This window comes from Lytechinus pictus, chromosome 7 (assembly GCF_037042905.1).
Source record: "Lytechinus pictus isolate F3 Inbred chromosome 7, Lp3.0, whole genome shotgun sequence".
Taxonomy (NCBI): Eukaryota; Metazoa; Echinodermata; class Echinoidea; order Temnopleuroida; family Toxopneustidae; genus Lytechinus; species Lytechinus pictus.
In genome coordinates, this window is record NC_087251.1 from 40100972 (window position 1) to 40127302 (window position 26331).

General features: G+C 34.9%; 1 protein-coding gene across 1 annotated transcript; it reads left to right on the forward strand.

Annotated features, from left to right (window-relative positions):
* Window positions 1-568: 568 nt before the first annotated feature.
* LOC129264424 (DNA repair protein RAD51 homolog A) lies at window positions 569-24987 on the forward strand. Its single transcript, XM_064102671.1, has 10 exons — window positions 569-727; window positions 5193-5285; window positions 6370-6507; window positions 12496-12613; window positions 14971-15062; window positions 16146-16240; window positions 17328-17441; window positions 18672-18801; window positions 20709-20830; window positions 22439-24987. Exons 1-10 carry the CDS (start codon window positions 575-577, stop codon window positions 22560-22562), a joined length of 1179 nt encoding a protein of 392 aa, XP_063958741.1. The 5' UTR covers window positions 569-574; the 3' UTR covers window positions 22563-24987.
* Window positions 24988-26331: the final 1344 nt, after the last annotated feature.

A 26331-nucleotide genomic window follows, 5' to 3' on the forward strand; every position in this document is an offset into this window, starting at 1 on the left:
TTTTGCAATAAAATTATCAAAATTTTTGCTCGCTCGCATTTATATTTCTTTGTACGATACACCATACCACCCCCTCAAAATTTTTGCCTCATGACGCCATTGCCTGTTCCATGATATGACCGGGAAATTTTTGGCTCTTGCCCCCCCCCCCCCCCCCCCTCCCCGGCCACCAACCCCTGTTACGCCCCTGTAAAACAGGACTTGTCGGATACAAGTCCTTCATGAAACTCCCTTGCTTTGTTGTAGTTCCAATTTAGGGCCTAAGTTTTCATTTCAGATGGTAACCTTACAAGATACCATATTATATAAATACGGATGACTAATCGCCACTCCCAACATAACAACAAGAAGAGAAGTTATTTCATTTAGACGATTCCATTTTAATTATAGGGGTTATCTTGTAGATGATGATTATTATTATTATTTTTAACTTGGTTTAGCCATATCCATGAAAGTAATTTTTGAAAAAAATAATGAATATTTTTCACAGTTTTATTTCAGATAGTATTATTTCTATTTTTTTTTTTCTTAGAAAGACTTATAAAAATCTGATAGACCCTATGGGCAGGCGCCTATGCCCCGAAAATATTTGCAAGCTCCAGCTAGCTCCAGATATGCAGATCCAGCCAGCGCGCGTTCTACAAATTTTGGTAACTGCCCTGTAATTCACGGCATAATTAACCTCGCAAGACCGACGTATTTTCACACTTTCAAAGAGAAATCAGAGGTGATATTTAATGATTTATTAAACCTTGTTATTGTTTTCATTTGTGTTATGATCTTTCATTACTCTCAGCTTTCTTCACTTCTTCATTACTTTTAATCTTATTCACTTCTTGTGTCTGTCTGACGTGTTCACCAACCATTTTCTTGCCATCGGCATCGCACTGACTGGCCGCACAAGGGACAAGCAGCCTACGGTATATCGGTAGGGTGTCTGAAGCCACACTGAAAAGTGTCAGCATAAAACAGGCTGATTTAGGGGAAAATATGGCACATTTTTTCGGGGAAGTTCAGGCTACTAGAAAAATGTGATCTGAATTGATTATTAACTTGTGTTTGGCATGTATGGAAAGAGAAAATTCAGGGGCTTCTTTTGACAGTAAGGACAAGTTTATATATATGATCATTTTAAATAAGGAATAAAGGATCATTTACCGTAAGGGTACTAGTATTCAACCCGTTTGGAGAGTTTCCTCAAATATATAGAAATATAGAATTTACCTGAATTTCAGACCCGTCTTATTTCCAAGAGCAAATGCTGGTTATTCTTTTTCCGTTATTTTTTTCTTCAACCAGTTGACTGTGTGCGCGGGCGATCGAATTATACGGCGACGGATTTTAGTACTAGTATTCAACCCGTCGGCACTAGTATTCAACCTAGCGATGAAAGATGGCCCTGTCTCTCAATCTGCCCTTGTCCCATCCGACTATGGACTAGACCATTTGAGATGAGACCAAACAGGGAATTAATCAAAGCCAGAGACTTACATAGATCTAGATCTAATTTAGCAATCTAAACCCTTTTGAGATTTGCTATCAATCCTCACTAGGTTGAATACTAGTACCATTCAGTGCAAAAGGCCATCGCCGCATAATTCGATCCTCCGCGCATACAGTCGACAGATTGATAAAGAAAATACCGACAACAGATTACCCTGGACATAACAAAGGTATGAAATTAAGATAAATTCCCTATTTCTAAATATTTTGGGGAATATGTCAAAATCTTTGAATTATGCCGGGTTGAATACTAGTACCCATACGGTACTAGACTTAGACTTAGAGGTAAATTGCAACCCCTTATTTTTGTGTGTGTTGAGATTGCCATTTCTCCATGCGTTTTCTATGGGAAAATGAAATTTCTGTTTTGCACAATTTTTTTCACTTTGTCGCAATTTTTCATTGTGATCTGGTTTCCAAATCTTTATAAAAATCATACCATCAGATAGAGCATAAAAAATCCTATTCATTTATTGGACTCTAATTATGGACAGGTTTTTGGCATTAATAATAAATTTATAATTAACAGCTCTCGGAAGCTAAAAATTTGGATTTGTGTGTGTCCATTTCTTAACTACACAGTCTATGGCAGAGAAATGCTGAAAATTTACCTAATTTCATTCTTCTTTTTTGCAGCCAATAATTGGATTTTTTTCAAAAATGTTACATTTCTGTCAGTCTGAAGGTCATTTCTCTTCAAATTCACAAAGAAAATGTGATATTTTCTTGAAATAAGAAAAATAATTTTTTTCTCCAGACACCCTAAATTTTCTAATAGCGGTACCCCTCGGCTCTCCACGAAAAACAATTATTTTCGTGCGCGACAAATTATGATTCCAGACGCGCGTCGGACGGGTGAAGATATTAAACAAATACCGGTATATCAGGCTTTGAGAAAGTATAGTGGAATTATTTATCCGAGGTTGGTCTGACAACTACTAAATACTATTTTTCCCGAGGGGCGAAGCCCCGAAGGAAATAGTAATTAGTATGGCAGTGTATCCTATTACCGGACACCTTTATTTCAGTGCTTTAAAAATGAAAAACTAGAGGAAATACAATCAAGAAATATTTGCACTTGCTATTCCAAATATTATGAAAATTATGAATATGATAAAATTATTTCATATTTACCAACCGTTTTCTTTGCATCGCAATTGTCGCATACCCCTCCACGAAAAAGTTATTTTCGCGCGTGACAAATTACATCATGATTCCGGACGCGCGCCGGACGGGTAAAGATATTCTTCATTATAATGATGTAAGAAAGAATTTGTGTGAATTTTTCTTCATATATCATATCATGCATAAATTCTAAGCTTATGTTTTGTTTTTTTTCACATCAAATCTGAGCAGATGTTGGTAATAAATTTGTGTTTGATAAATTTTATTTTGACTTCTCAGCTGCATGTTCCATGCCCATGGCACTTTCCAATACTATGCTCGTTCGTATCGTAACGCTCATCAGGTTTGATGCGCTGTCGATCGATGGTCGACGGCTATAGTCACGGTAAACCTCGGGCACGGTATACCTCGAGTCTAGCCGTCGGCGATTAACCACAATACACCACACTTCATCATTCGATCGAAGGAGAGGACGGGACTGAAATTCGGCAAAATCAGGCCCATTTTTCCATCAGAAAATATATCAATTGTTAATGCAAAACTACGTTATATGATATTTAAATCATTTTCTGTCATTTTAGAGATAAATAAGGTAAAAATTGGATTTTTTCGCCTTGTTTTAGCAATCTTGTTCTATGAATTGCTCTGTGAAATTGAATTGCGGAAGTCTTACGGTACAAAATTGTTTTCGTACGCAGTACTATGCGCGTCCGGAATCATAATAGTGTCCGGTAATACAATACGTAACTGTACTATAGTTTTGCCAGCGCGCGCCAGTCCAACCGAGTATTAATAATTCCCACTACTCACTAGGCCTATATATTTCTATGCTTTCGAATGAAACGCCTGATATATTTGTTTTATATCCTACTTTTGATAATTTATAACCAAAATCTATGCGCTGAGCTTGCAAAGTCCGGTTACTTGCGTCAAATTACCTACTTTTCTCCGAGCCACCGCGCTCAGCGGAACGCAGATTAGTGCCTGCACCGACGCATCGCGGGATTTGCCCTGGAGTCTGGACTCGGGAGAGAGAGCTCGCTGGCCGGTGCGCCCGAGAGTTTAGCTAAATAACCAGTTTTCTGAAATAATGATGTCAGAAATATTGGTATAGCAAAAAATATATTGAGGTTTGACGTCACGCAACATCATAGTTGAAATATATTCGCTGACTCATTCATTATTGACCTGGGGGTGGTGGCTCAACTTGCCCCTAAAGGCCCTATGCTCAACTTACCCCGCCTTCCCCTATGCATACGGAGCGCTATTTTACTAAAGAACTTACGAAGATAAATTGTTTTATCACTCACTATTTGACGTCATTTTGGCAAGAAAGTGTTTGAGTTTAATTGCATCAATTGATAAAGTATAGACCTTAACACACATAATCAACTCATATAGCCTATTTCGTCAACAAGATTCTGTTCAATGTCAATGATGGGTCACTGAAAAGGCTTTCCTTTTTTTTGTAATTATAATTTTATATGAAGGCTCTCCTTTTTTTCCTTGTTGAGGTAACGTCATCTTTACCTCTGCCATAATTACCATTGCCATTTTTGTCTCTGCCATTTTACCTCTGCCATTTTTTATCTCTGCCATTATTACCTCTACTATTTTTGCACATCAAATTTGTGTACTAATTATTCGGGAGCGAGTTATTAGACAAGAACTCGCAAATCAAATACACGCATCCAGTTATCTTGTAAATAAGAAAATCAGGCAAGTATTTTCATAATTGGTAATACCCACCTCCAAAGAGACACTGCGGCAAAAAAAAAGTTTAATGGTCAAGTCCACCCCTGCAAAATGTTGATTTGAATAAATAGAGAAAAATCAAACTAGCATAACACTGAAAATTTCATCAAAATCAGATGTAAAATAAGAAAGTTATGGCATTTAAAGTTTCGCTTATTTTTGACAAAACAGTGATATGCACAACTCAGTGACATGCAAATGAGTCAGTTTATGATGTCCATCACTCACTATTTCTTTTGTTTTTTATTGTTTGAATTATACAATATTTCATTTTTTACAGATTTACTTGACAATGAGGAGAAAATTATAATATTTCATATGATAAAATACAACAGAAATAGTGAGTGGATGACGTCATCAATCTCCTCATTTGCATACGGACCAGGATGTGCATATAACTGTTTTGTTAAATAAAGCAAAACTTTAAAATGTCATTAACTTTCTTATTTTACATCCGATTTTGATGGAATTTTCAGTGTTTTGCTTGTTGGATTTTTCTCTTTTTATTCAATTTTTTTTGTTGGGGGTGGACTTGTCCTTTAAAGTAGACATGTGTACACGTATGGAGGTGCAGACCCTGAATTAAAAAGGTGAGACTGGATTTGCTAGAACAGCTTCCATTCTCTTTGTGGCCATTGACGGGATATGATCTTTCTTCTTTGTATGTTGTCAGCATACATGATCACACACAGAGACACTACAAGGGGTAGGAAGACTGGAGACTTCAGCGTGTTCAGAATTTGCTACCTGTAAAGATGTATCTTTTGTATTTTTTAAATTTTATTGAATGTTTTTAATGACTCCTTCAGGTTCATTCAAGAGTAACCATGGCAATGCAAATGCACAATGCTGAGCAGGAAGTTTCTGAGGAATTCGGACCACTAGGTATCAGCAGACTTGAAGTAAGCATCGACGGCTTTTAATATTATCATATCCCCCAAACTGTACTATTTTTCATTTTTTCCTTTTGAAATAAAGTCCTTAACTATCTTCATTAGGAGTAGGGTATCATTGGAATCCCCTGTGTATAAGCATCATTTTTAAAGATTAACTCTAGTACTGGTAACAACAGAAAATAAAATGTTCACATAATTGAAAAAAAAACTTAGAATTATAACATAAAAATATAATCAAATGATATCTGCCAAACCATTTTCAGGAAAAATGTAATAAGTACAGAGTAATGAGCAAATGAAGATCAGAACAATTACTTAAAAGTACAGATCTGTTTATAGTCTTAGCCCACATTTCATGTGAAAGCTACACCAGGAAAAGCAAGTGAAAAAAAATGAATGTAAATTTGAAGCAAGCCTGAATTCTAAAATAACTTTGTTGTAAATTTAATAGATTTTTTCATTATAACTTGAACTTAGCATGAAGTGCTTTGTAGGTGCATGTACATGCTGTTACCCCTGTCATAAAAAAATACATTCAATTATATAGTCTTTCAATTATTAGAATTATTGGAAAATTAAAGAACTTAAAAATTGTAAAAAAACTAGGACACACTTTGCAAGTAATTTCTGAATCCATGCTAGATTTTGTCCAGGATTATAAAATAAAAATCAATGATTTAGCTGCTTATTATGAAATCATAATTGCTCCGCATTAAATTCACCACACTAATCGAATGGCCAACTTCTATTCTGGGTTTAACACTATGCCCTAACATAAACCATGTTAACATAAAAATATAAACCCCCACAAAATCCTATTACAACCCTAACCCTACATCTTAGACGAAATTAAGCCTGGAGCAATTGTCGCATCGGCAAATGTCATGTCACCCATAATTCAGGTGAGACAGGAATAACCAGAGCTTTATTACCCAAGTGATTATTTATTATTTCAGATACAATGAATTCCATTTGATTCAACACTTAATCCTTAGAAGCAAATTTTCTACTTTCTTCAAAGCTTATTCCTACCTTTAAGCTTCCTTGAATTTTTTAAAGATGCATGTATTGTGAATTTTGTCTCCTGCAGAGTAGCGGAATAAGTTCCAATGATGTGAAGAAGCTAGAGGAAGCAGGCATGCACACTGTGGAATCAGTGGCTTATTCAACCAAGAAAGAACTATGTGCTGTTAAAGGTATCAGTGAGGCCAAGGCAGATAAGATCCTGGTAAGATGTTTGAGACATTGAATACAATTTGCAGAATATGAGTCCAGAGAGGGTGGGGTAGGGTGACTAGGGTCTGGGGTTAGGGGAGAGAGTGAAAGAATCAGGGCAGTATAGTTTGCAGTCAGTCGGCAAGCCCTGAAGCTTCTTTTATCCAAGTGATATTCATGACTAGAGGGTTTTTGCATTGTTAATGAGCTTGGTGCGGACCAAAACACCTCTTTTTATTCGGCCATTGCTGCTCTAAATATTGACCAAATTTCATGTTTTTGGTATCTTTGTAAAGAAGAAGAATCATTCTTTCAGGTCATGTGTTTGGATTTTTAAAAGGATTTTGTAATATAGGGGAAACTTTTGATCTAAAACATGAAACAAAATAATTATTTTCATGTAACAAAAGTTGTTGTTTTCAAACTTGATTTCTGTTTGAGCACAAATGATTTTTAGATTATGATAAAGCTGAAGAACTAAGCTTTAATATGCTATAATTTTTATAAGAAGATGTATTTTAGATGGGTCAGCAGCCAGCTTTTTATAGGCCAAGTACATTTAGCAGCTCAAAAATAAGAATACTGCGCTCTGATTGGTCATAGAGACCACACACCCATGCAAATTCCAATGTTCCCACACTGGGCCTCTGCAAGGTCACATTCACCATGTGGTAATCTCTTCAAATTACCCGCGCCTGTTTGTCTTGAAAACAGTATTCAGCCAATCAGAACTCTGGATTTTATGCTACTCAGAAATTTCAGAAATCTCGTCTTGCATTTTGGTGGAAAAAGCTGGCTGCTGACCCATCTAAAAGATGCCACATATCAAGAGTGACATTGTAAGAAAGCATAGAGTTTGAGCTTTCTGATGATATAAATGATGTTTGTGCCTAAAACACATGATGTTGCACAATTTGCAAGTGAAAACAGAGGAAGAAAATTCTGTTTGAGGCATCTTTTCAGGTCAAAAATTAACTTATTTATCAAAATATTTTATTCAAAAGAAATAACCAATATAAAAGCTTACAATTCTCTGACCATTCTTGTCTGACCATAAAGATCAAAATTAAAATCATATTAGTACCCAAATCATCTGAATCATTGATTCTGATTTTGAAGAATCCTAGACAAATAGATAAAGTTACTGATGTACAAATTGATGATTTGTACATGGTACAAAAATAATCAATATTAGAGCGTGATCGGTTCATCATGGACGGACATTTGATAGATTTAGGAAATTTTGAAGGCTTAGGAATAAGATGAACAAGGTTCCTTTGCGTTTTATAGAGAAGGGTAGGACAAAGTATGCTGAATGATAAAAAAAGTTTGTTGCCATGGTTACCTACAAACATAGATATCCAGTAAATGTGCCATATCACGGACGGACATGATAGAAATGTGGTTTTCAGAATTTTTGTACATTTTTATTGTTTCTATCTAAACAGCTTAACATTGACCAATAATTGTTAATGCAACTAACACTCAGGTATGTTAGCTTCTATGTTCAGCATATTGAATTCTTAACCAATATCAAACTTCTGAGAGAATTGCAAATATTTTCCATCACGGACGGACATCTCGGACGGACATCACGGACGGACACAATTAAAATACATTGGAAGTACCTTGTAAGAAGTTCTTATTACTTTTTTTTGGGAATGAATGCTATTTTATTGATGATTTGTACATTTTTAAATATGATTTAACAGTATTAGTTGCACAATCAAGTTGCTACAACTTGATTTAAGTTGTAGCAACTTGATTTCTATGCTAGACGCACAGTATAATCTAGACATATGATTGCTTTCAACACAGCTCTTGTCAAAATCAAATGTAAAGAATGTCCTAATGCATATTGTCTTCTTTTCAAATTATAGAATACTAGTAGGTACCAAATCAACATCTAGTTGATCAATGATCATATTGATACAACTATTTTTATGATATATCATGATGATACATGTTAATACATTTTTAGGCATTAATTTTCCAAGAGCAAAGATGTTTTTAGGTTCATTAACTAAATACAAAAGATTCAAAGGTTGCTGATCCTTATGCTTGTTTGGTGGATCAACTCATCAAGTATGACCACAACACTTGTCAGAGGCTCTCTTCAAATTCATCTTTTGTCCATATTAAAGTGGAGACACCCCATAACATCAACAGCCCTCATGTATTTAGGCTCTGACCGAATCCAAAATTGAAATTGATAATTCATATACCAATCAAAAGCTTATTATGCTTCTAAACACTGCAGTGCAAGCTTTAAAATAGTATGCATTTTAACAGTTTACCAGATAAGCAATTTGCTTAAAATTAGCTCCAAAATGGACTTCGAAAAAAGGTATTCTTGTCCTTTTCACAAGCCTCATGACCGTGATGTCATGTTCTGTTAGAATTATTGTGAATCCATAGGTTTGTACATGGAAAAATTGAAGATTTTTCTACTTATCAGATTATGCATTCTACTTTCTTCTTTTCCATCACTTTCTGCAAGCTTGAATAGATTAAATCTACAGCTTTGGACTTGTTCTTGCCATATTTTATTTCCTGCTTTTTTGACACACATGTACATGTACCTTTCCAACTCTATCTGCATTCCAATTATGTTTAACAATTTTTCCTGACAACAATTTAGCCCCAATAACATCCAAACAAAGATACCACAAAAGAATTGTGAAAGAGTTGTAGGTTTCCATCCATTTGAGTTCTGAATAATTCTCAGTGACATTTTTCACTGCAAATTGAAACTAAAGTTAAATTCATAATCTGCTCAGCAAAGTTTCCCATTTGCATGGATCATTCCACAGTATTAGCAGTATTTGCGTATATTGCTCACTTGTCCGTCCGTGATCATTTCTTATTGATTTATGATATGCGTAAAATGTATGGATTTTAGCTATGTTCAAATAAAATGATGTACAGTGTCTAGTGAAATACTTCTACACACTTTTATGTTTGTTTCTATTTGATAAAGAATAAAAAGCTGAATCCATACATATTATCCATATAAAAAACTGATCACGGACGGACATTAATTTCATCACGGACACATCTACCAGAAAAATTTACTTCCTATATTTTTTTTCTACCAATTTATGTTTGATGATAGATTAATGTTAAGAGTGCAAGAAAATCCAAACCAAATTGGAGTAACTTTGAAAACAACAAAACTAGAGTGAATTGAATTTGAATAAATTTACTTTGTCCGTCCGTGATGAAATTAATGTCCGTCCGTGATGATTTTGGATTGAGTTTATGATATGGATAAAATGTATGGATTTCAGCTATGTTCAAATAAAATAATGTACAGTGTTTAGTGAGATACCTCTACACCTTTTTATTTTTTATTTCTATTCTGATAAAGAATAAAAAAACTTTTCATCTTTTTTTTCATCACGGACGGAAATTTCAAAATGGAAATGTTAACACCTACCAAAAAAAATTAGTTCCCAATATTTTTTTCCTACTAATTTATGTTTGATAATAGATTAATGTTCAGAGTGCAAGAACATCCAAACCAAATTAGAGTAACTTTAAAAACAACAAAACTAGAGTGGATTTAATTTGAGTAAAAATGTCCGTCCGTGATGAGAGGTAATAGCACCCCCATGAATAAAATGGACTATTCCAGTACTTTCGGAATCATCAATCTTCATGAAACTAAGTTCTTTGAAACCTGAGATATCAAAGATTAATTTAAAAGCAATTTTGATAGAAATACCTTTAAAAAAAATTTTCACCTCAATGCTAACCCTTAACCGATCATGCTCATTACTCAAGAAGAAAGTGGTTAAATTCTTTGAGAAAGAAAGTCTCACAATTCACGAGATTTTGCAGGGACATGAATTCAGCCACGAGAGGACTTGGATAAATCTTGCTCATTGCTCATTAACACGGGCTTGCAGACTGACTGTTTGAGCATACCATATTGCTAATTTTGTTGAGAGCCTATTATTTTTATTATAAAAAAAAACAAGTCCACACATGAGGCAGCCATCAATTTCAAGTTTAACCGCTCACAATGGCGGTCTTCTGCATTTATTAATTAAAGGTCAAGTTCAACCCAGAAAAATGTTGATTTGGATAAATAGAGAAAATAGAGAAAAAATCAAACAAGCACAAAACTGAAAATTTCATCAAAATCGGAAGTTATGACATTTTAAATATTTTGCTTATTTTTCGCATAACAGTTATACAACGAAGTGATATGCAAATGAGGCAGCCGATGATGTCCCTCACTCACTATTTCTTTTGTTTTTAATTTTTTGAATTGTACAAAATTTTATTTTTACCAATGTGACAATAAGGACCAACTTGACTGAGCCATAAATTTTAATACAATGGTAATACTACATGTTCAGGAAGGAACAAAACATTGTTTTACAGGACAATGAGGAAAAATGAGAATATTTCATGTTTCATTTAATAAAACACAAAAGAAATAGTGAATGGGTTACGTTATCAGTCACCTCATTTGCGTGACAACCAGGATGTGCATATAACTGTTTTGGGGTGTTGTAGTAGGGGTGTTGTGGCTCAGTGGATAAGTCTCTGGACTTTGAACTACAGGGTCCGGGTTTCAATTCCCACCGCAGCACTAGCGTCCTTTGGCAAGGCTTTAATCTACATTTGCCACTCTCCACCCAGGTGTAGTAAATGGGTACCCGGTAGGAAGAAATTTCTTTAATGCTCGAGCGTCCAATCAGGATAGCCATGCTAAAGCCGAGATAATAGTATGCAGCGCTTAGAGACAAAGCGCTATGTAAATGTTGCATATTATTATCATTATTTTGTGAAATTAAGCGTAACTTCAGAATATCATAACTTTCTTATTTACATTACATGTACATCTAATATTGATGAAATTTTCAGTGTTACGTTTGTTAGATTTTTCTCTTTTTATTCAAATCAATTTTTTGTTGAGGTGGACTTGTGCTTTAATGTTGTTTTTCATTATTAAAAAGTAAAGTATATATATGCTCACATCAAATTTTTGTTTATTATGTACTATGATTATATTGTATATATTATGGATTATTTTGTATACAAACAATGAAAATACATTTGGTATTGTATTATTTTGAACGTAGTAATAAAAATAAAACAAACACATAGTTATAAAGAAGGCGTATAGCATTTTCATTTACTTGAATGTAGGATAAAAAGGCAATGTTCAATGCCTTGCTCACGGCCATTAGTGCCATGGCCAGGATAGAATTTCAAACTGGAATGTGTCTACATGTAGCAGGTGACTTAGACCACTCGGCCACGGCACCTCCACACTAACTAATTTGCTTCAAAACATGCTTTCAATTATCAAACTCAACTTGATTTTCCACCAATAGGAATGGACATTCTAATTTTTATTGAGACTTCCATTTCATTTAGAAGTTGTATTTTAGCTAATCTTGTTTGTTAGTTTTTGTATAAGCTAAGATGTTACATTCAAATACTTATGAGTATAAATTAGTACTATGCAATCTGCACCATTGATCTTTCAGAACCCCACCCTATCCTAAAATGAATAATAACATGATACAGGGTGCTACATAACTTTTTAGAAGCACTTGCCCGGTCGGGCAAGTATATTTTTAAATAGTTGGAATATACTTGCCCAAAAATCTATTTCACTTGCCCGAAAAAAATCATTGAAAAAAAAAATTACCTCTTCAAAACAAAGTTTTGCGGTTTTATAAACCATTGACCTTTTTCTCTCTTTTGACATGAACCGATCTACTTTGTCATTCTTTGTTCAAAGTGATTTTTATTTTGCCTGCCATGACAAAAATTAGGGTCAATATATCATATCGACTCTAATTTTGGTCATTCTACTGTGAGAATTTTGCTTGCACAATTCGGGCAAGTAGTTTTGGTCTTTACTTCAAAACACTTGCCCGACTCTAACTTTCACTTGCCCTGGGCAATCGGGCAAGTGCTTATGTAGCACCTTGATGATATTCTCTAAACTAAAACAAAACTCTATTCACTCAAACAGAATGAGGCTCAGAAGCTTGTTCCAATGGGTTTCACCACTGCTACTCAGTTCCATCAACAGAGGTCAGAGATTATTCAGGTCACAACTGGCTCGAAGGAACTTGATAAACTTCTGCAAGGTATGGAACACCATTTTTTTTACACTTGCAGGTAATTCTTGAGTTGAAACTGTTTGTTCAGGATTTATATGGTAGGTCCTGTTCACTGATAGGGTCCACTTTTTGTCAACCTAGGTGTCAAATTTTCAACCCATTTAAACATATTTTTTGTTTTTCAATAAATCTTCATGAAAAATTACTTCTGGACCTTAATCCATCTGCTAATGTATACCTCGTACTATACCCAATCTCCTGAACTTAAAGCAATATTTTTCACAAAAGTGGTAAGAGAATTTTTTAATGAAGGAATGGACTTGCATGTATGCCAATTCTTCTTTGAGTACTTAAAGCACATCATTTTTGCTACACAAGAAAATGAAGATCCAAATGTGAATGTTTTTTTGTGGAGATTTGCCAATTTTGCAATGCTTTTATGCCGTATTTTCAGTTAAAAATTATGAATGTGAGTTGCAAAAGTTTTGTTTATACTTTAATACAAGACCAGACGAAAAGACTATAATATGTCATTGGTAATGTACTCTTCCCACAGTGATGACTCACAGCGAATATTAGCTCAATTCTTTTACTGTTTGTAAAAGTACAGATTTGATACTTTTATAGGCAGGACGTGACAGATTGATTTGAACGGAAATCTAAACTAGTAAACTAGTACTTAAACAAACAGAACAAGCTTATTTGGCTGATTTTATGGTTGGACTAGAGATTAATGTTATTAATTTTGTTTTTGTTATTTTGTTGTGTTTGTTTGATGAGGGTATTGAGGGACTATAATTTACTGAAGTATGCAAAACAAAGTAAAATGTTGCGCAAGAATCTGTTTTATCTCATTATTTGTCCAATTTTTCAGTGTTTGTGTTGCTTTATAAGGGTTTGGCTTTGCATTTGGTTTGATTTTATTTTATTTACCAACAAAACAATACATATAAAATTACAACGTAATATAATACATGATAAAATAACATTGGATGGATCGTCCTACTCAGCTGCGCCATTACAGCACAACTGTTCTGCCGAGGGGTCCAGCAATATTAAATAAACAAGATGATGAAATGATGATGAAAATGAAATGATGAAAATCCATATTTTATTGTTCGAAATAGACATGAAATGAAATACTCCAAAAATTTGCTCTGCCCAATTGATCGTGGGCATGGCAGTCGCTGTGCAGCGCCAGATCAACAAGGCTCTATCCCTTTATGATGAAATTCATATCACAAAATAAATTCATTAACAAATTTGTATAACATAGAAGAAACACCAGTTATAGGGAGAAAGAACAGAAGACCAACATTAAAACAAAGAATGTTTGCGAATAATCTGGAAAATATTAGAAAATATAAAGTGAAGCATATCAAAACGTGTATAAATTTCTATTCACATTTGCTGTCATGTCCTGCCACTTCAAGGTTAGTTAACTGCACATTTCACATTTAGTAATAAACAAAAAGTTAAAAGCACATATTTTGTTCTTTTACCAATGCAGTTAACTGCAAACATATTACAAATCACTGTGAATTTATTGAACTATATTTGCTATAAAGGAACTCCTGATTGTGTAGCCTAATGAACTGTGCTTATAAATAATATCAAATGGATCCATTGTTGAGCACTATCACTAACAGGCTCCAAGCAAAAATGGCAGGACGTGACAAAATTGTGAACAACGATTAAGTCCTGCACAACTTCATCAATGTCAATGATTGGGCAATGATTTTTGGTACATAAACTCTCTATGTTCTACATGTATGTAATATTTTTGCATGGTTAATGATACCATTTAGTGTCAATGTCTTCTAAAAGCCCACAGACTTGATAACACTCAAATGTGAATGGAAAATGTCACGTCCTGCCTAAAAATCATACTTTAGAGGTTTCTGTTTATGTGAATTATATATGATATTCAAGGACATAAATGCCATTCTTGAGGTTGACAACATACATGTAAGTGCTCGCTTTGGCCACACTTAAACTATTTTTACACCCACACCCAAAGGAAACGGAGAATGAATCCAGTTTAAGCTAGTGGAGGTAGGACCTATTGGATTTAACTAACAACAATGATAGTTATAAATTCTCTAACTCATTTATTTTTGGGCATGGGGCTTATAAATGGAAAAAAAGTTAAAAGTGAACCCTAACCGTGAACAGGACAGGTAGGAACTTGATCATTTAAGGTTATGTCTTTACATGTACATTATATTTGGCCTTGTCCTCATTGCTTCAGATCTTGTTGATGCCTGATGGAAGAGCTTGATTGGTCTACTGACTACATATTTTGTAAAAATTAAAAAAAGTTCATTATGTTTTAAGATGTGAAATTGAAACTAATGATATGAATCCACTTTGGCCTTGTATAGGTGGTATAGAGACTGGTTCTATCACTGAAATCTTTGGAGAGTTCAGAACTGGAAAGACTCAACTCTGTCATACTATGGCTGTTACTTGTCAGGTAAAACTTGCTTTTCATTTACTAGAAAGGAGTCAATTTCATAGAAATGAGATAATAGAGAAGAGCATCAAAATCAGTTTGGAAATGAGAAATGTTTAAAAAAAAATTCTCTTTTCACTTTCTATGGTGATCCTCAAATTGGCAATGTTGCTTCAAAGTGACTGATGTAGCAGTACACCCTTCTCTATGTTTTGTACTCTAAATTTGTTAGTTACCCTAGTATCTCTCAAGAGTCAGTAGGCGGGTCCCCAAAAAGTTAATGAGTGTGATGCAGACCAAAACACCCCTTTTCATTCGGTCATTGTTGACCATCTGGTAGAGCTACATGAGGGTCACCTAACTTCCACACAGAATTTTGAAATTTTGACTAGAAAATTATTTATGCGACTAGAAAATTATTTATGCTAATTTTTGCAACCTTTATTCATAAATCACAAAATATGCCTTTTCTCCTTTATTTGTTGATCAATTTCAATTTTATTTGCTATATATGATAGCTCTAGGTGGGGATAAACAATTTATTTGCAGAATTTTGAAACTCATTAAATATGCTAATTTGTACATATTTTTCAAAACTCACAAAAAATGCTACTTATTTATTTGTTGACTGATTTTTATTTATTTATTTTTGTTCCATCTGAGAGCCACAGAAGTTTAACCAAGGTTCTAAACAGAATTCAGAAATTTTTTACTAGAAAAATTATTTATGCTAATTTATACAAAATTTATTCATAAATCACAAAAAATGCTTCTTATCGGTCATTTCTTCAGCAATTTCAATTCTGGTTCCTCAATTTAGGTCACCAATATAATTCATTACAGTGTCAACTTGGCTGAAATTATAAAGTGTGTTTAATTTCGTTCCAAGGTGCAGGATGAGCTCCACATCATTGAAGTGCTAGTTATCTTTCCTTTTTTAAAAAGAGTTTGTGTATAAAAATCAACCAGTAATAGTATCTGCTTAACAACACTGATGCAAGCTGATGCAACCTGACCAAGTATAGTTAGAACTCAAAGCCAATTCAAACATTTATTTTTAATCCATCTCTGATATTAATCCATCTTTGATATTTTGCCATTCAGCTTCCTATCGATATGGGTGGAGGAGAAGGAAAATGTTTGTACATAGATACAGAGGGTACATTCCGACCGGAGAGACTAATTGCTGTAGCAGATAGGTGAGTGTCAGAAGGTCACTGAGCCATTAGCCCTAACCAGACCAGGCTTTTTTATTATACGCCCGTCTCGACGGGATGTATTATGGTATCACACTCGGTGTCCGTCCGTCTGTCTGTCCGTCCGTCCGTTAACTTTTCCTTGTAGATGCGATAACTTCAGTTTAACTTAATCTAGGCTCGTATATTCATGATACTCATGATACTAGCATGAATCCCAGGAAGCCTATTGAGTTTAAGGTCAAAGGTGAAGTCGCCTCCTTCCACTTTTCTTGCTTAACTAACAACTCCATTTTCCGTGTTACAGGCGGGCATATTATGTGCTTGCCTTAGCGACACTCTTGTTTATTATTTTTTCTGCTATTTTTACCACAAACTTTTCCTCAGGGTGAACTTCCCCTTTAGCCAAAATCTTAAAGTGGGTTGTACATGTACATAACAAATAGCGAATAGGCATGAGTTTGATGGTACAAGATTTTGCACGAGGTGAAAGAAAGATTCTCAATTCAACAAGGCTACGCCTCGTTGAATTGAGGTGTCTCTTTCACTGAATGCGAAATTTCGCACCATTGCAAGATCTAGAATATTTGCTATTTTTGTTGTATAACTCTTCAGATGTAAGCTAAAATACGAAAAATAATTTATTTTTTTCTTATGTTTATCTTGCTGGCAAAATCCCTCTGCAGCAGCAATGCGCATTTAGCCAGCAAGCCCTACGCGTATTGCACCTACGTTTATTTACCAAGCGCAATGAATTGAATCGTATTATGACGTCTAGACTGTGCAATGGTACATTATGGACGGCACGTGTGCAACGGTACGAATGTTTGACATTCAGCCTCCCATTTGCTTGCGTACAACAAGCTAAGTAGGCATTGTTCAAAACAAAATATGGTCTGTTTCACAGAATTCGGGAAATACTCTGTGGATGGTCTTTGAGAGTGATTTAATACGTGACAAATGACATGATTTTGTACAGAAATCTTTTTAAATGAGATGAATGATTTATGACTGCTAAAAGAAAGATATAGAGCAAATGATTACTGTAAGTAACATTTTGATGATTATGTGTTGTTATGATTTTATTCAGATACAATCTATCAGGAAGTGATGTTTTGGACAATGTAGCATACGCTAGAGCCCATAACTCGGATCATCAGTCTCAACTTCTCCTTCAAGCTTCAGCTATGATGGCAGAATCAAGGTCAGAAAAACACCCCCATTTCAAGAACCCTCACCTGTCTATAAAGACCATATATTTGGTTTCCCTTGAATATAATAATAATAATAATAGTCAGTTATTGTATAGCGCATAACACTATGAATAAGGTCTGTGTGCGCTTCCAAAGGACTTGGATATTATTACACTGGCTTTAGCCCTGCAGCCTTTTTACAGCGCGGTGGCATTTCCAGGAATAAATTCCTGCCAGGTAACCATTCACCTTACCTGGGTTGAGTGCAGCACAATGTGGATAAATTTCTTGCTGAAGGAAACTACGCCATGGCTGGGATTTGAACCCTCGACCCTCTGCTTCAAAGTCCGGAGACTAATCCACTGGGCCACAACGCTCCTCGTTCCCCCATTTTAATTTTTATTGCAGGCAGTCCACCTGCTCACACAGATCAATTTTCATATTTCTGTTTGGTGGTCTTTATAGACAGGCTGAATAATTCATAAGGGTCATTCCATATCAAATCACCCAATGCATGGGTTTAATCCAACCATTTTTTATTTTGATCAAAATTGGTTTACTTGTTAAGTGTGATCCCACAGTCCCAACTTTCAAATTTTAGGTCAATCGGGTCAGGAGTTCACGAGATTCGGCCCGTTGAATTTTGAGATTTTCTGCACAATTGGGCGTGTTTGCCTACATTTGAACCGTCGTATCTCAAAAACCACTCGGCCAATCTTCACAAATTGGGTATTGATGGAAAGGGAATTAAATAAGGATTCCGAATCTGCCATCACTTTTATGATTGGAACATATTGAGGTGTTTTGACACTTTGACCTAAGTTTTGACCTTGAAATTGACTTTGTGGATCACGAGACCTTGACATTATTTTTCATGAAATGTAAGCCCCGATTTGTTCTTTACAATATATAAAAGTTTCAGAGACGCAATATTTTTTGTTAAGGAGCTAATAAAATTGAAAGTATGCATACCACCAGAAAAATTTATAATGAACAGTATTAAAACATGTACAGTATGTACATACTGACCCTAACCCTAGGAGACCTGCGTATTATGTTTCAGTCGGAGGTCACATGGTAAGGTCAAATGTCATAATGTCATAATTTTCTTATTTTACATCCGATTTTGTTACGCTTGTTGGATTGTTCTCATTTTATTAAAAACAACTTTTTGTTGGGGTGGACTTGTCCTTTAAGGATACATTTTTTGAAGTAAATGCATGATTTTCATTCATCATCAGGTATGCATTGCTGATAGTGGACAGTGCTACAGCACTTTATCGTACAGACTATTCAGGACGAGGTGAGCTAGCATCAAGACAGATGCATATGGGACGCTTTCTAAGGACGTTGCTCAGACTTGCTGATGAGGTAATGTTATGTGATAAGGCATATCTCACATATTCAGTAATATACCAGTACATAATCAATACTTAATACTTCTACAGGAAGTATCATAGGAAATCAAATGTTTACCAATTCCAACTTTCCTAAGAAAGTATTACTCATTCTTCTTCCAGCTAAACTTCTGACGCACACACATTTTATGGGTTTCTTATTCACTACATTTCATGTTCTCACTAAAAGGTCAACTCCCCCCAATTCTGAGTAAAGTTATGACGTGCAGATTGTTTTGGTCAAGCGTCCAAGGTTGACCATCACCTGTTTGGTTGTAAAGAGTCTGGGCCAGACCAACATAAAAGGTGTTCACTTCTGAACCAAATCAGATTGGAGATATAGATAACAGATTAGTTTTACAGAATAGAGATTGGAGTTTAGAGCTACAGAAAAGTATATTACATTAGTTTGCAGCATTTATATTATCTTCATCTTCAGAGTATAGTCACCATCAGACTTACTCATGTATTTGTCATTATCAAATAATCATCTTTAATAAATAAATGTATATATGACCTGTACATCCTGCATCGATTCGTCTCATTTAAGTCTGGTTGAAAGTAAAAGAGCAATAAGACCCAACGGCAACACAACAGTAATTTAATCTGCAACTTTTTTTTTTGGGGGGGGGAAGGAAGGGGATGAAGGTCAGCCAGTCAAATTAACAAAGATTTCTATTTCAGTCTGATGCAGTAAAATAAAGAATCTTCAGATCAGAAGTATTTTGTGATTTCTTTCTGTGGAAATATGTAAATAGAACTAATTTTAATATAACAAGCCAAATACAAGTTTCTCCAAACATAGCCATTTAATTCTCTGTCTTTGTTATTTGTAGGCTTTGGATATCAAAGGTTTAATATACATTGATTTGTTGTGAGATCAGGGGGCCGTTTCATAAAGCTATTCGTAAGTTAAGAGCGACTGGTGATCCTTTCTTACGCGCTAAACCATCGCCAATGAACATGTTGGTATATACTATTTACCACAAGAAATGATCACCAGTCGTTCTAACAGTCGCTCTCAACTTACGAACAGCTTTATGAAACACCCACCAGAATTTTAAAATACTTTGTAATAATTTTCTCCAATGCAAAATAAGCTAAGTCATTTCTATAAATATAAATTTGTGAATTAATTATAATTATGTGAATTTTCTAAACTTATGATTCTTATTAGAAGAATATTGCATGTTTATCAATTTGAGTGGAAAAAGCATATGGCTGTTTAAAAATGTTGCATTATATTGTAAATTGCCAATATAACATCAACAGAATCTTTCACATTTGGGCAATTCCATAAAATATGTATGCAGGACCCGTATTTGTGGGACCTTCCTGATAATGCTGTAAAATGATCATGGGTGGGTAGTTCATGAGATGAAGTGAGGATGGAGAAAAATTGAGGTCAAATGTACAAAAAAGAAGAGATTATTTGGAAGAGCCGTGGTGTAGTGGTTCTGACTCTCGCCTTGTAAACAGAGGGTCGTGTGTTCGAATCCCACCGCGGTCTAGCGTCCTTTGGCAAGGCGTTAATCCACACTTTGCCACTCTCGACCCAGGTGCTAAATGGGTACCCGGTAGGATGCGAAATATATTGTGTTTGATTTTGCCAGCGCCATAATGAGGCTGCAATGAATGCAAGGAATGCTCCCCAGGGAGTGGAAATTGTGCACTTTTTGTGCGGGATTGAAATGAATCCAATGACCGGGGTAATAATATGCTGTAACATGCTTTGAGCCATTCTGGAAAAAGCGCTTTATAAAAATTGGCTATTATTATTATTATTTTTTTATGGAATCATGTATATTGGAAATGCCCATTCATGAAAGCATCTTGCTATTGGTTTGACGTAAATGCATATATATCTCATGTTTATTTCAGTTTGGTGTTGCTGTGGTGATAACCAACCAGGTCGTTGCTCAAGTAGACGGTGCAGCGATGTTCACATCTGATCCTAAGAAACCAATAGGAGGTCACATCATGGCTCATGCTTCCACTACAAGGTTAATACTAAAGGCTGATTTCAATTTCCAACGATGCAATTTAGTATCTATGTGTGAGATGATTATGTTGATCTTTTTTTCCCCTTGAATATATATATAATTGAGTCGAAGTATAGCGGTGAAGGCTTGAAGCTACACTACACAAGATTTAATTATAATCCCATACATTCGTTGTTTCCTGTTAAATCATAGAATTAAAACAAGACTATTTGTGAGATATATTACAAATTTTCCACAAACTCTGAAACTTATATAGTTTTCTTGCCTTGATTTAACCCAGTAGTCAAATTCTTTATCACTTGTCATATTTTGTATATTCCTAATTGCAATGTTTATCTATAGTTTTTTTTAAAATACTTTGTGATTTAAACAATTTGGGTGATATTCTGATAACTCTAGGCCAGGGGGGAGGCCCCCTCAACAATTTGCACAATATTTTCGCTGCGCGAATTTTTTTTACCTTGCCGCTCATTTACTATATTCTTTCAGCTCTTGCGCATCTTTTTTAAGACCAAATTTGCGATGCCCGGGCAAGCGGTTCCAAACTCACGTAACATTTTGTATAAAGTGCATGTCAGACCACAAATTGCTCAAAACATGATTTCGTGAACAAAGTAAATGCAAATTGTGTTTACAACCAAAAATCATAAATGTATGATTATTTTGCTGGTCTGAATGGATTTATTTTATGCTATTTATGATCTCAAGAGTCCTTGACAAAGTTCATAGAAAAAACAATGAAAAACAAGGTCAAAAAAAAAAAGAAATACATAAGAAATTGCAAAAAACTAAATAATACATAAGAAATTGATCTGACATCGCAATTTTTTTCACGCACATTTGCTAAGAACACCACAGAGAGTTTCTACACCAAAAATTAGAACATTTGGAGCTTTATTTAGGGAGTTAGAGGAAAAAGTATGATTTTGCATGCTAATTACGCATCAATTAGCATAATTGGTTAATAGCAATTTGTATGAATATGATCTCCCAAAGTACCCTGGCCTAGATAGGGTTAAACCTTGGTTTAACCCTAGTCAAAATTGAAATATTTGTGACAGTTATAATGTAACAATTAATTGATTAAAATTCATTATATTTTGGTATTTTTCAATTTTTCCCATTTCAGGACGCAATGAATTTTTGGAAAACTTTTTTTTGAGGAAGGATAAGAAAATTGTTTAGTTGATGAATAAGTTGACAACTGGCACTCCATAAAAGTATGGTCTAAGTTAACCCAGATTTAACCATGGACCTACTACATCGTTGTGTTAGGTCCATGGTTTAACATAACGTCGCCTTCCCGCACAAAGGCTGTAAGCGTGCACTACGCGTCGCCTTCCCACGAAAGGGCTGTTAGCGCGGACTGCGCGTCGCCTTCCCGCACAAAAGCCGTTAGCACGTACTGTTCACTGCGCGATAACAGCCCTTTCGCGGGAAGGCGACGTGCAGTGCATGCTAACGGCCATTGTGCAGGAAGGAGACGCGCTAACGGCCTTTTGGCGGGAAGGCGACGATAATCATGGCAATAAGAATACCACCCTTTTTGTTCTGCACACAATTCATCTCTTTCTTTCTGTCTCCATTTTCTTCTATTGTATTTTCTAGGTTATATCTGAGGAAAGGTCGAGGTGAGACCAGGATATGTAAGATCTACGATTCCCCATGCCTTCCTGAAGCCGAGGCAATGTTTGCTATCAATGCTGACGGTATCGGTGACGCCAAGGACTGATCTTATCAATGCTATCACCGGAAAAGTTTATGAACTCTTTATTATCAGGGCCAACCTGAGATGGCCTACCTTGTATGGACATTGGTTTAGTTAATCTTGCTTCGATTAGATGAGATCATGGTGCACCATAGTGGTACATAGAGTCGGGACATTGGAACAATATCTATGAAGACTAGACTGGGAATATCCTGATCAGCCTGGATATCATTAATGTCATAATCTCATATTCCATGCTAATCTTCTCAATGTATCTTCTCCCATATTTTCTGTTGAGATTGAACTTCTGATTGAGCCATTTGTACATAGCTTGTACTACCAGAAGATTTCTTAAATATAGTGTATTGTATGAAAGGACATCAATTCATTTACTACTGATGCTTTGTTACATGTACTCTGTATAATACATTGTTCAGCAGATCATTTCTTGTTTTTGTGATCAATATCGTTACCCTAATAAGACGGGAGGAGGGGGGGGGGAGCCGATTCAGCCCCCCTCAACATTTTTAATGATAAATCCGCTGCGCAATTTTTTTTACCGCGTTGCTCACTGACTTTTTACCTTTTAACCCTAAATCTTCCGGGGTATTTTGATTCTTGTCATTCCCTGGGGGGGGGGGGCATTATGGCCCCCCCTTAAGACCTCACCCGCGGATTGCGCGATCACAACGAAAATTTGCATGATGGTAGAGAATGACGTAATCTACTCAGTTGCATTGGTAAATTTCACTGAATTTATATATTTTTATTTTATATGAATTAATTATGCTAATTTATTCATGAAATCATACTTTTTGCTCTGATTCACTAAATAAAGCTCCTAGAATGCTATTTTTTGGTGAAAATATTCTTTATAGCATTCCTAACAATTGTGAATGAAAAAAATTTTGGTACCAAGACCGATTTCTTATGTATTTTTATTGTTTTTTAAATTTCTTATGTATTTCTTTGTTTTCTATGGAAATCATTCCAGACTTAATTCTGATCATAAACAAGGCAAAATTAATTAAGTTTAATCAGTAAAAGTAGAAATAATGATACATTTATGAATTTTGGCTAAATACACAATTTGCATTTGATTTGTACATGAAATCACGTTTATGAGCAATTTTGGGTCTGACATGCACTTACATAATGTCGTAATTGCGTACCCGGGCGTCACAAATTTGGTCTCAAAATTTGCGTGAGTAAAAAGTCAGTGAGCGGCGAGGTTAAAAAATTTTGCGCAGCAGATATATCGCGAAAATTGTTGAGGGGGGGCCATTATGCCCCCCCCCCCCGGAAGAATTAGGGTTAAGTCTCGTCCAACTTTTGAGACCAAAATTGCAACTCCCAGGTTCACGGTTCTGAAATTACGCAACATTTTGTAAGTGTATGCTGACCCAAATAGATGTATCATTATTTCTCCTTGTACTGATTAAACTCAAATAATTTCATCTTATTTATGGTCAGAATAAAGTCCCAGTTAATTTCCATCGAAAAGTTAAGAATATCATTTACAATGTATCTATTCATTTCTTTTCATTCTCAAGTACCACACTTTTTAAAGATAAATGTTTAGAATACTTAGCAGTGAAAACCATGTTCATAAATGTTATAGATTATAATTACAAGAGATTCAAAGATAATTAGTACACTACTAACTGTTACCAAATGACATCAAATAAAAATACATATGCTTGAAGATCTTCCATATAAATATATACATCTGAAAGTCTGTATTTTATCAATGCGCTTTGCATTGGTATTAGTAGACATATAACACTGCTTCTGTGTTGGCATGAGCAATAGTTAGTGCAAATGCTAATTAATTTGTAACTAATTAAGTTCATTCCAACTGGAAGTTCCAATTGGACCAGGACCAAAATCCAGTTGAATCCAATTAGAGCAAAACCAATTGAAACCAGTTGGTCAACTGGTTTCAATAGGGAAATTGGAACAACTGGTTCCAATTGAAACCAGTTACCAATTGGTTCCAGTTAAAACCAATTTGGCAAAAGGAACCAGTTGCCAATTGGTTTCAATCGGTTCCACTTGAAACCAATTAGGCAACTGCATCTCAGTTGGTTCCAGTTTTTCCAATTTCCCTATTTAAACCAATAGAATCCAATCGGATTTCCAGTTACCCAACTGGTTCCACTTAGAAGTCATTTCCAGTTGGAAGACATTTCCAGTATCTCAACTGGTTCCAGTTAGGATTTCAAGTAGCCCAACAGGTTTCAATTGGAAATTGTTATATTCCAGTTAAAACCAATTGAAACCTATTGAAACCAGTTGGAAATCCAACTGGTTTCAATTGGATTTTGGTCCTGGGGCGTGCTAGCTAGCTGTCAATAATGATTTTTTTTTTGGTGTGAATTTGGTTTTTCTTTTGGTACTGTTATTAAAAGCAAGGATTTGTGGAATCCCTGATGTAAATATCCTCAAATTTGTTTATTGAATTCATTTATCTGTTGGAAGTTTTAATAAGAGAGAAATTAAACCTTTGACCCTATCAATAACGGGGGGGGGGGGCTTGGAGGCTCCTCTCAACATTTGGCACAATATTTTCGCTGTGCGAAATTTTTTACCTTTCTGCTCACTGACTTACTTTCAAGTCTTGCGGTTCCAAAATTACACAACATTTTGTAAGTGAGACACAAAATTGATCAAAAACACGATTTTGTGTACAAAGTCAATGCAAATCGTGTTTTCAACCAGAAACCATAAAATGTATGTTATTTTTACTTTTGTTGGTCTAAATGGATTTATTTTATGCTGTTTATGATCTTAAAAGAGTCGTTGACAAGGTTCATTGAAAAAACAATGAAAAAGAAAAGGTAAAAAAAACAAGGAAATACATAAGAAAATTGCAAAAAAACAGTATAATACATAAGAAATTGATCTGATATTGCAATTTCTTTCATCGCAAACAATTTCTACACCAAAAACTAGAAAAGGAAAAGTATGATTTTGCATACTAATTACGCATAAATTAGCATTATCAATTAATAGCAATTTTCATGAAATAAATTACTATACAGTTTTTTTTTTAAGAGACTGGGAAAAATTAATCTCACTGAAAATTTTTAGATTTGATTTTGAAGAAATCTATTTCTTGTCATCTCTCAAAAGGTTCATTAAAGGGGAATCCAACCCAAATAAAAACTTGTTATAAGGAAAAGAAAAAACAGACAAGTTGATAGGTGAAAGTTTGAACAATATTGGACAAACAACAAGAAAGTTATGAATTTTTAAAAGTTGTAAATATTGGTAATCACTATACCCATGGAGACTTCAAATTGGCCGCATATGGGATGCCATAGTGATGTAAGGCAAGGACTACTCTTTCATATACTCCAATACATATTATGGCTAGAATGTCATTTTCCCCAAAAGTTTTATTTTAAATCATATTTTTCTTTCATGAGGACATAAAACAATATACTACCTGGGCTATATTAAGATTTCTGCCCCAGGGGAATGGGTTCTTAGGAGAAAACCACAAATCCCTTATAATAAATTACATGGCCTATGTGAAAGTTGTCCTTGCCCCTTGTCATAATTTACTTACCCAGTTGCCAATTTGAAATCTACATATTAGTGATCTCAATTTTAAAGCAGATATAACTTTCTTATTGCTTGTCTGATTTCTTTCAAACTTTCACCATTCTGTTTGATTTATTTTTCTCCTTCCCAACACAACATTTTATGGCCAAGGCTGGATTCCCCTTTAATACATTACATTGGTATTCCTATGTGTTTATTAATTTTGCATTTTTTTTTTTTTGGG